This window comes from Felis catus, chromosome F2, assembly GCF_018350175.1.
Source record: "Felis catus isolate Fca126 chromosome F2, F.catus_Fca126_mat1.0, whole genome shotgun sequence".
NCBI lineage: Eukaryota > Metazoa > Chordata > Mammalia > Carnivora > Felidae > Felis > Felis catus.
In genome coordinates this window covers 60,808,459-60,820,597 of record NC_058385.1, presented here as the reverse complement: position 1 = coordinate 60,820,597, position 12,139 = coordinate 60,808,459, and the positions used below count along the sequence as shown (strand labels likewise).

At 36.4% G+C, this 12,139-nt stretch overlaps 1 protein-coding gene across 2 annotated transcripts in view; it reads left to right on the top strand.

Moving 5' to 3' along the window:
• The window catches only part of EIF3H (eukaryotic translation initiation factor 3 subunit H), a 99,590-nt gene that overhangs the window by 18,367 nt on the left and 69,084 nt on the right, over window positions 1–12,139 (top strand). For both annotated transcript variants that reach the window (XM_004000072.4, XM_045049538.1), the window contains exon 2: window positions 4,131–4,287. In XM_004000072.4, the coding sequence (XP_004000121.1) occupies window positions 4,131–4,287 (157 nt within the window). The remainder of the gene's footprint in view (window positions 1–4,130; window positions 4,288–12,139) is intronic.

Below are 12,139 nucleotides of genomic sequence, written 5' to 3'. Positions count from 1 at the left end.
GAGCTTGACTGAAACAGGACTTTTGTGGCAGAACATTCCCATCTTGTGGCTTGTGAGAATAGTGCTGCTGAAGATTAGAAGCTGTATTGCATTCTAGCAACTAATGGCGGTTTCCTGTTGATGCTACTTCTAGTGATGAGGGCACAAAACATTTGACCTCTAACACCATTCTCTTAGAGTCTTTTTGCTGCCTGACCCTGTAACCTTACACTGAACTTTTCTACTTCTTGCACAAAACTTTGCTTCTGCAACCTAGTTACAGGGGCTTCCTCAAGAGCTGTTGCCCCTGCATTCTGTCTGTTTCATCCTCGTTACTAAAAAGTTACTCACTTACTATGAAGTAATTAAAAGTACCTTGAAATTTGAAATCCTATCTCCCCTCCCTGATTTAGTAATTTTGTGTCAGAATATCTGTTTCCTCATCTGTCAAATAAATGAAGAAATATTACTGACTTCATAGAGTACTTTTAGGGATTAAGTGAGTCATTGCATGTAAGACACTGACTGGAGTGTTTGATAGAAGTGATTGATAAATGTTCAGCATTCAGTCCTTCAGCAGATCTTTTTGAGTTATCTTTTATGTGCCAGTACCTGTTTGGATGTTGAAGATGGGCGAATAAAACGTCTCTTCATTTTTATGAGAATATTTAAGAGGGGAGACCATGAGCAGAACATGGATTTTTGTGTTGTAAATACCAAAAATCTATGCAACATTTTTATTTAAACAGTAAATTCTTGTTATTTCTGTAGAATATCAAAAGCTTGTATGTAAATTTGTTACTTCTGATCAGGAATTTCCTTTTGACATCTCTCAAGTTTGAATTGCAAGTCCATTACATTATTTTTTGAACTAAAGAATTGAGATTTTAGCACGTATATAGGAAATAAGAGCATAAAATGTCAAAGTGAAAAAAGAGTTAGCTTAGTTTTGATAAAAATGTTTTTTTTTTAAATTTTTGAATGCTCTCTTTTATGAGATTATATTACAATGGCAAGATGACAGATACTAGAGTTGGAAATTACTTTAGTGATCACCAAGCCTTTCCTTAGGTCTTTTTATTTTGGATAACCTTAAATGTTAGAATTCACCCTTAAAATTTAAGTCTTGTTTCCTGATACTGTCATCTGTGGCCCTTATTTTGCCTTTCAAAGTAAGACACATCCTCTAGTGCCTCACTGTTTAGAAAGTGCTCTTTGTGATTGTCCCCGCTGTGGAGAGAGATTTGAATTTATTGAAGTAGTTCTCATCACAGGGTTTTAAGCTTTCTCTCTTACAATACCCCTTCCTGTGTACACTTACTTATGTTGATCATCTTTAGCAGGTAGTTAAACCATGTGCTTCTCCTTTCTCTCAGTTGGATACTATTACTGTAAATTTTCTCTCTGATCCTATAGAGAAGTGAATAGCATAGGTCAGTGATGCTGAAAAGAGGTGATAGTTTCTCTTAGTTGGAGCACTGTACTTCTGTTGATGCTGTATGAAGTTGCATTGACTCTTTGGCCAGGCATATCAAGCTGCTGTGCTGTTTGGTTGCATTGCCCTCCTACCCCCCATCCCTTTATAGTTCATTATTATTAGCGTTGTCAGTGTTACGGTATAAGTTATTTTTTAACTGTGATAACTCTTTTTCAATTATAATAATAATTTTTTAACATCCCAGTTTTATTTGTAAAAGGAAATAAGGTTGTTTTGGCTTGGCTTCTTTGTGAAACTGCTGGGTACTTGTTAGCAACACTCCTTTGCACACACGAGCACCAGCTGTTGAGGAATCAGCTCTGGAGTTTGTCCAAACATCTACATTAAGCTTTGCAGTCTTCTAGCATCTCTCATTTACTTTGATTTCAACAGTGATTCAGCGATCTCATTAATAGGATTAAGTATCTACAACCTAGGCAACCTAGACAAGTTGGTAGGTGTGTTTATAATAACTTTTTATTAGTTCTCTTTATCTCTTCTTGGTCATCTGTGTTTCTTTTTTAAGTGTGACAATAATTGTAGCCAAGAGGTAAGTTGAATGAATAGGAGTTAAATAGTTCTCCGTTTTTTTTTTTTTTTTTGATTTTTAATGTTTATTTTTGAGAGAGAGAGAGAGAGAGAGCGCACGCACGCACATGAGCGGGGGAGGGGCAGAAAGAGACACACACACATAGAATCAGCTTCAGGCTCTGAGCTGTCAGTACAGCTGGGGCTCGAACCTAGGAACCTTGAGATCATGACCTGAGCCGAAGTCAGATGCTTAACCAGCTGAGCCACCCAGGAGCCCCATAGTTCTGCTTTTTTTTTTTTTTTTTTGACAAAAATCAATAATATTGATCATTTATTACGTCAGACCCTGTGTGAAGTATTTACTATACATTATCTCATTTTTAATGGTGTCAGTATTGCTTTGGACAGCTCCATGTTGCAAATTAGAAATCAAAGACTTAGGAAGAATGAATAGCTTTTGCAACGTGACAGCCAGTAAGTGTTGGAGCTGGAACTCCTACCCATACCTGCACGACTCTCAAAGCTCATTTTGTGCCTTTTAAGTAGAGAGGTCTTTTCTAAAGGAATGTGTAAAATTGTGCACTTTCTTCATTTCATACTCTTGAAGGTCTTAATTAGTTGAGGTTCTTCCACATTAAATTCTTTTCCCTCCTAGGGCGCCTGGGTGGCTCATTCGGTTGAGCATCTGACTTCGGCTCAGGTCATGATCTCACGGTTTGTGAGTTCGAGCCCCACGTTGGGCTCTGTGCTGACAACTCAGAGCCTGGAGCCTGCTTCGGATTCTGTGTCTCCCTCTCTCTGTGCCCCTCCTCCACTTGTGCTCTGTCTCTATCTCTCAAAAATGAATAAATGTAAAAAAAAATATAAAATAATAAAAAACCTCTTCTCCTTCCTGCTTGCGATCCTTAAGAGGTCTGGATCTTGTTGATATAGTACCTTTATGGGGTCTGTTCATCCAAAGTCTATGACTAATCCATTGTTTTAATTACTGAATTATTACTATGAACATAAGTCTCCTTGTGATTAAAGTTAAAATACACAGCTTTGGAGTTTGACTTGGTTTGAATCTTGGCTCTTCCACTTCCTGGATGTGTAACCTTTAGCTATTTCTATTTTTGTATTCTTATTTGTAAAGTGATTATAGTCCTTTCTCCTAACATAATTGTGGGAATTACTTTCTAGGAGTTATTATTAATGATTACTGATACTGTGAACCTTTAAATTAATTGCCTGTCTAACCTGGCATTGTTACCTCTTTATCTTTATGGAAATGTTAAAGGAGAGAGTAATGCAAGAGCCAGTATTCTATTAGAGGTTATTTGGTATATCCTTCTGGTTGAGGAAAATTAGGTAGTGCTGGAGTCTGGGTTCTCTTTGATTTTTCTGTTACCAAACAGATCCTTCTTGGATACATGTTCCCATTGTTGCTTCCCTTGACTTAATGAGATGTTTTGTTCAGGAACCATCTTGAGAATTTAAGAAATTGTCAAGGGAGTGGCCTGCTTTCAGGTTTTCAGGTAATTGAGGACTTTATCTCTATGTTATTGATGGTTTTATCATCTGTGTCAGGAAATTATCCTCCTGTTAACAAAAGTTAATAGGATCACTTCCTCTATAATGACCTTGAATTGAGGTGATACTGTTTGAAGCTGCTCCTGGATTCCAGACCTTTCGGAGCCATGACCTGAAGTCAAAAATGGACATTTTGGACATGTCTTCAGACTCCAGGAGTTTCAGGTGTACGTTTAGATTATGTGAGCTTATTATTTGTGTCAGAGTGAGAATTGATTTGTAAGAAAATTGGTTCTATTATATAATTCTGTGTTTTTTGCAAACCTACTTGTATGGTTCATTTTTTTTCCCTTGAAATAAAGGAAATAAAAACTGTAAGGATGATTTTTGAAAAAAGTTTTTTAATGTTTTTTAATTTTTGAGACAGAGAAAGACAGGGGCAGAGAGGCAGGAGACACAGAGTCTGAAGCAGGCTCCAGGCTCTGAGCTAGCAGCACCGAGCCCGATGCGGGATTAGAACTCACGGACCGTGAGATCATGACCTGAGCCGAAGTCGGATGCTTAACCGACTAAGCCACCCAGGCGCTCCTGTAAGGATGATTTTTCAGCTCACTTCTGTATTTTCTTTTAGGTGGTATTAAAAATAATCAAACATTATCAAGAAGAAGGACAAGGAACTGAAGTGGTTCAGGGAGTGCTTTTGGGCTTGGTTGTAGAAGATCGTCTTGAAATTACCAACTGCTTTCCTTTCCCTCAACACACAGAAGATGATGCTGACTTTGATGAAGGTAAGGGTACTCATTTCAAAAATCTTTGCAGTGCACACAAATGATTTTTAACACATTTCTCACCATAACCTTTCATTATCTCTTACTGGGAGTCTATCAGGCCAGTCTAGTTCACTTGATTTCAGAGTTTCTTGAAAAAATTAGGCAAATTTGGGGCACCTGGGTGGCTCAGTCGGTTAAGCATTCAACTTCTGCTCAGGTCATGATATCGTGGTTCGAGCCCCGAATTGGTCTCTGTGCTGACAGCTCAGAGCCTGGAGCCTGCTTCGGGTTCTGTGTCTCCCTCTCCCTCTGCCCGTCTCCCACTCATGCTTTTTCTCACTCAAAAATAATAAACATTAACAGATTATGCAAATTCTTTGAAATGAGGATTTATATCAAAAGATTCATTAGTTTGGCCTTATTTGTAATTTGAGATTCTGATTTTAAATTTTTTTTTTTTTTTTTTTAACGTTTATTTATTTTTGGGACAGAGAGAGACAGAGCATGAACGGGGGAGGGGCAGAGAGAGAGGGAGACACAGAATCGGAAACAGGCTCCAGGCTCCGAGCCATCAGCCCAGAGCCTGACGCGGGGCTCGAACTCCCGGACCGCGAGATCGTGACCTGGCTGAAGTCGGACGCTTAACCGACTGCGCCACCCAGGCGCCCTGAGATTCCGATTTTAATAGTTTGGGTAGAAACTGTGTTGTTGTTAAACTTTCCCATTATGAAATCAGCTTGCAAATAACTTACATCGTGAAGGGCAAGGATCATCATTATGTGTCCAGTATCCATTTTCTTCTGTAGTATTTTGATTTAATGTTTGAGAAGATGAACTTAGCTATCTATTTCAGAAAGAAGATACTCCTTAAGCATTTCAGGAGGTTTTTGGGTTTTTTTTTGGTGCTATAGGTATAATAGCTTTGTTAGCAAAAGCCAGTAGTAGATAAAACTTACACCAAAGGCCAAGGTCAATAACCTGGAAGATTAAAAAAAAAATCTAGTTGAAAGTAATTTCTCACTTGTCTCAACACTCAGGGATCATTTTCTACATAACTTTTTTTTTTTTTATGATAAGAACAAGTAGTAAAATTTACCATTTTGAGTATATAGAGTGTTAACTATACGCAGGTGTCATGGAACAGATCTGTAGAACTTTTTCATCTTGGAAAAACTAAAACTCTATATTCGTTGACCAATTGCTCTTTACCCCTTTGCCAGCCTCTGGCAACCATCCTTCTGCTTTCTATTTCTGAGAGTTTGACTTCTTTATATCTCATATAAGTGAAATTAGCAGTATTTGGCTTTTGGCTTTTTTGAGACTGATTTATCTCACATAACTTAATGTTCTCCAGGTTCGTGCATGTTATAGCATATGACAGGATATCATTTTTTAAGGCTGAGTAATATTCTATTGTATGTAATACCACCTTTTCCTTATCCCTTCAACTGTTGGTAAATAGATTGTTTCTGCCTCTTGACTTTTTTGAATAATGCTCAGCTATCTCTTCAGGGTCTTGTTTTCAGTTCTCTTGGATATATTCCCAGAAGTGGGATTTGGTGGATCATATACTAATTCTATATTTAATTTTTTGAGGAACTTCCATACTGCCTTTTAAGTGGTGACACCAGTTTACATTCTCCACCAATAGTTTGCAGGGGTTGCAACGTCTTCACATTCTCACCAACATTTGTTATTTTCTGGTTATTTATTTTTTTGATGGTGATAGCAACTGTACTAACAGATGTGAGGTGATATTGTGGTTTTGATTTTCATTTCCCTTATAGCGATGTTGAGTATCTTTTATATGCTTATTGTCTGTATGTATTCTTTGAAGAAATGTCTATTAAGGTATGTTGTCCATTTTTAAGGATTGTTGTTCAGTTGAAGAAGTTCTTTGTATATTCTGGATATTAACCCGTTATCATATGTATGATTTGCAGACATTTTCTTCCATTCCATAGGTTACTTTTTACTTTTTCACTCTATTGATTTGTTTCCTTTGCTGAAGCTTTTTAGTTTGATGTAATCCATATTGTCTGTTTTTGCTTTTGTTGCTGGTACTTTTGGTATAACATCCAAGAGATTATTGTCAAGACCAATGTTAGGAAGCTCCTTCCTTATATTGTCTTCTAGGAATTTTATGCTAGTACCATTCTGCTTTGATTACTGTTGCTTTGTAATATGTTTTGAAATCAAGATGTGTGAGGCATCCAGCTTTGTTTTTCTTTCTCAAGATTTTGGCTATTTAAGGTCCTTTGAAATTTCATATGAATTTTAGTATTTTTTTTTCCTATTTCCATAAAAATACCATTGGGATTTTGGTAGGGATTACGTTGAATCTGTAGGTGAGTTTGAGTAGTACATTTTAACAATATTAAATCTTCCTAGTTATGAATAAATGCCTTTCCATTTATTTGTATTGTCTTAACTTTCTTCCAACGGTTTTATAGTTATCAGTGTACAAGTTATTCCCAATTGTTTTTATTCATTTTGATGCTGTTGTGAAATTTTTAAAAAATTTCCTTTTTTGTCATTTTTTTCTATGTAACTTTAAACTGATGACTTTTCACTTGGATAAAATGTTATTTCACATACTCATGGTACCTTGAAGATATTAATAGACACCAAATATAACCTTGCTAAGGATAGTACCTTGATAATGCAATTTGGTCGACAAAAATCCTTTTTTTCATTAAAGTAATACCTTTAGAAACCAACCAAGGCTATTTTATTCTAGGCACTTGAGTATTTGTGCAGTATGTGTCTTTTTTTTTTTTTTATTTTTTTTAAAGCTGACTGAGCTTTCCTTGTTTCATCTGAACTACTATAAAATACTGGATTACGGTTGGAGATTCTCTGCAGTAGTAGATATCTCAGTTCCTCTCTTTACCAGCATATCTGGAGGGTGCTTAATTACATTGCAGTCATAACTTTTTATTTTTTTATTTTTAATTATGTTTATTTATTTATTTAGAGAGAGAGAATGCACGTGCATGCAAGCTCCAGGGAGGGGCAGAGAGAGAGAGGAGGGAGAGAATCCCAAGCAGACTCTGAGTTGTCATTATGGAGCCCGATTTGGGGCTTGAACCCATGAACCATGAGATCATGGCCTGAATTAAGATCAAGAGTTGGATGTTTAACTAACTGAGTCACCCAGGCTCTCCTACAGTAATAACTCTTTTAGAGCTGGAAGACCAGGGGAGAAGACAAAAGGATTGTTAACATAGTTTTTTTTGGTTTGCAAGTGAGGAGTCTGAGAGGTTCACTTGAAGTGACATACTCAAGTTATTGTGTTAGTGGCACAATTGGGAATAGAATCCATTCCTGCAGAGTTTATATTGTCACATAGTTTTCTCAGGTAATTTATTTTGTCTTATAAAATTCCCAGTTTTATGTGCAAGGAATAATCAGTGCAATTATGGTAGATGAACAAAGCAAAATATATTATTAATTTTAAATCTTGATCATTGGATGCTGACTTCTCTTATGGGCTTTCAGGTAATTGACCAATATGCTATTTCATTAACATGTACTTTAAGAAGCTCATTAAAAGTTATGTTAACAACCTGGAGATAAGAAATTTCTTTTTTTTTTTTTTTTCAACGTTTATTTATTTTTGGGACAGAGAGAGACAGAGCATGAACGGGGGAGGGGCAGAGAGAGAGAGGGAGACACAGAATCGGAAACAGGCTCCAGGCTCTGAGCCATCATCAGCCCAGAGCCCGACGCGGGGCTCGAACTCCCGGACTGCGAGATCGTGACCTGGCTGAAGTCGGACGCTTAACCAACTGCGCCACCCAGGCGCCCCAAGAAATTTCAGTTTAGCGTCAAATAATAAAAAATTTGTTGGAAATTGTGTGCTGTGTACTGTATGTACATTGCCTGTAATTAGTTGTTACTCTGCACATTTGAAGGTTTTATCAGTCTCATTTTCTAAATTAGGAAACTGATGCTCAGTGAGACAAAGAACTTGTCCAAAATCATTTAACTGGGAATTTATAGAATAGGGATTGAAATCTTTGGCTGTCTGGTTCCAAGTCTCATAATTTTCCTGCTATATGTTGTTGCTTTTGGACACTTAGTGAAGTGGAAGCCAGTGATTAAAAGGGTGTAGAGTGGGGAGCATCATTACTTTATGTCTGAAATCTGCTTTTTGGATAAAACAATTAAATTTGTTTTTCTTGATTTATCTTTAGAAGCTGGTAGGATTTGCCATTTTTCTTATATGTATGAAAAGTCTTAAGATAATACTTTATATTTCTGCCTAGCCTTGTATAGGCAGTCTTGAATTTTAGGTTCTCTCACATAATTCATTTAATTATCTGAATAGGCATTAGTATGTAGTCACCATTAGATTTTTATCATACCTAGATACAAGCTAAGTTTTTTCATTATATGGATGTGTCTTGGAATAGAATTGTCCTGAGTATTGATTATTTTAAATCTTTAAATCTTTCTAAACATCCATTGTTTTGCTTCTGTTGTTGTTATTTTTTGCCTACTGAAACTAATATCTAGGGAAAGATCTTTTCTTCTGCCCTTCACCCTTTGGAAGTAAAGTACTCACAAAATATTTCATAATTTTAATGGTTACATATTTTGAGTTGCTTAGGTGTTTGTTTCTGTGTTTTTATTTGGTGCCTTATGTAAAGTGGAGAGTTTTAATCTGTGGTCTAATGTGAAATGTTTTAAATTAGGGGCTGGCAAGCTACAATCTGTGGGCCTGCTTTTGCATGTAAAGTTTTATTGGAACACTGCCATGCCCATTCATTTATGTATTTTCTTCTGTGGCTGTGTTCCTGCTACAGTGGCATAGTTGGGTAGTTGTGGCAGAGACCATATGGGCACCAAACCTGAATTTTTTTTTAAACTGTTTGGCCCCTTAAGAAAGTCTGACCACTTCCTTCATACACACACACACATACGAATATATATTCATTCATATACGTGTGTATATATGTACACATACACACACATGTGCATCATATATGAATATATAGTCACATATATTCATACATATGTATATGTATGAATATATGTATGTATGAATATATTCATACATATATGTATATGTATACATATATACACACATACATATACACACATACTTTTTTTGTTATTTTTTTCTGTCATAAGGTTAAAGAATAAGGTAGTAAATAGTACTCTCTTTCCATCATAAATAGATGACTTTTTTTTGTTGCTTATTCCTTCTAGATACTGCTCTTAACATTGACTCTTAAGTCTAGGATGTATTATGAGCACTGTAATAAAAACGTTGATGGGGTGCCTGGGTGGCTCAGTTGGTTAGGTGGCTGACTTCAGCTCAGGTCATGATCTCATGGTTCATGGGTTCAAGCCCCTTGTCGGGCTCTGTGCTGACAGCTCGGAGCCTGGAGCCTGCTTTGGAATCTGTGACTCCCCACCTCTCTCTGTCCCCTTCCCAGCTCATGCTCTGTCTCTCAAAAAATAAATAAACGTTAAAAAAATTAAACAAACAAACAAACGTTGATATTACTAGGTATTTGTGCATCTGGAAAGTATCAGAAAATGTAGTGTTTCCTTTATTTTAACGCACAGTACTCCCCCCGCCATACCGAGCTCTTGGTGTTTAGGGGAACTGTGTATAGATACTGGGAAGAAAGACATTCAGTTCACGGTTGTAGACTTGTGAATCAGGTACAGGTTTCCGCGAAAGTGGAGTGTTTCTGTGAAACCTTTTTCACAAAACGAAGAAGCAGTTACCATTAATTTAGATAGAAAAATTTTTGAGCATTCCCAGACCCCAAAAATAACCTCTCTTAGGCTTTTCTGATCCCTGTATCAGAAAAGGCTTTTCTGATCCCTGTATCAGAAAAGGCTTTTCTGATCTGTATCCTTGCTAATGGATACAAAGAATAAATGAAGATGAAGCACAGATGCTCACACAGTTTTAAGCCATGCCGACTTGGTGCTTGGGGAGGATTGGCGGGGCCACTCTCACTGCTTGCCTTGTATGCTGCCTCTAACAGTTCACTGCGAAACAAATACTGAAAGTTGTTTTCACTTTTCGCCATTTTTTGTAAAAGTGGAAATTCTCTTTGGATTTCTTTCATTCAGTCTTTTGTAAAAATGAAGTGGTGTACTGTCTGGAACTGTGAACTTCCAAAAGCAGGGTATGCCGGTATTACGGAAAGGTAATGAATGGTATGAGGCCAGAAAACTTGGGTGGGAACCTCAGCTCTGTAGAGATCTGTGTGACGCTGAGTGACTTTAGTTCTGAACTAGTTTTTTCCTGACTGTGTACTATCTTTTAGCACATACTAATTGCTCACTTATTGAGTACTAGAAACATAGCTGAAGGATAATTTCTTTATGAGATTATGAGATTAATGCCACCTTGGATTATGTTACAGTAGCATGATTCAAAACCAAGAAAACTTGTGGCATGAAGTTTTTCTTTTTTGTTTCTTTCCATGAATTCACCTTTTTTTTTCACATGTGATAACTTTTCCTTTAAGTGGCTTAAATCTTGATATACTTTTATATTACAGGATTAACTTTCTAGTTAAAAGTGAGGTAACTCACTCTCACCAGAGAACATAAGCTTTTTAAAAATTGAGTGGAAAGGCTCATATTAAAATTCCCATTAGGGGGCACTATTATCAAGCTTAGGAGAACTGGAGACTAATTTGTTTTCTTAGACATGCAACCCGAGGCTTGCTAAAAGGGAAAAATATTTTTATCTGATAAGATTCAGATACTGTTTTATACAACCGAATTCCTTAAATATGTTATAAAGTGCACTGAATTAAACACAGATCCAATAACTCACTGTCTTGTTTTTTAGCCGACTAAATCAGTTTAATATTGCAGGTGATATAAGAAGCTTACTTTTTTTCTGCTTCAGAGCCAAATCCATAATTTTCATATTTGGAGTGGACAAATTTTTTATTTTGCTCTCTTTAAGTCCAAAGGATGATCCTTGGACTTCAAATAAGTTTCTTTCAAAAGCGAAGCATGAAGACTGTGTTGTACTACTAAAATGCAGTTAGGGGAATGAAATGATGCCTAATTTACTCAGATAGTATGAACATGTGCAGCCTGCATAATTTCTGAAGTAATTCCACACATTGACGTGATATTATATACACACAGATAGCTTATGGCTTTTTTGTTCATTTTCAGGTACTTGAAAATTATTTTTTATTACTCATGTTTGGTGTTAGAGCAAGAAATATTGCTTTAGACTGTTACACATAATTATTTTGTTATCATTAGCCTCCAAAAGAAGAGCAGTGGTGTAGAGTATTAAACAGACTTTTCAAAGGCTAAATAGGAATTGGCAAAAATGTAATTACAGTAAGATGCATTGGGAATAATTTTTCACTGCATAGGTAATATTTTTGTACCACTGGGTACAGAGAGAGTAGGTTTTGTCTAACTACATTATTTGCAACACTTTCCACATAACTAAACCATAGTTTGCTTTGGAGAAAATCTCTGTTTAATCACTTGCTTCCTGAACTCTCACCTTCCTTCTCTTTCTTCTTAGTTTGCCTGCAGCCCACACCCAGGGCAAAACTGCTTGAAACGTCCTCCATAATTACTGTTTTGGCTTTGTATTGCTTTTGAGTTCAGGGAAGAGTTGAGTCAGGGTAGAAAAAAACTTTCTTTTTTTTTTTTTTTTTTTTTTTTTTTAATAAGATGGGGACATTGTGTGACAAGACTGATATTTATTATTTTGTATTATCTTCTGTCTGTGTGAATAATCAGTGATCATTGTGATCTGTTCGACAGATTCATTTTTTCAGAAACCCTATTTCTTTTACTGCCTTTTTCCTAAGGAGCTTTCCTTGGTGCAAATCTGGGAAATATATACAGACAGTTT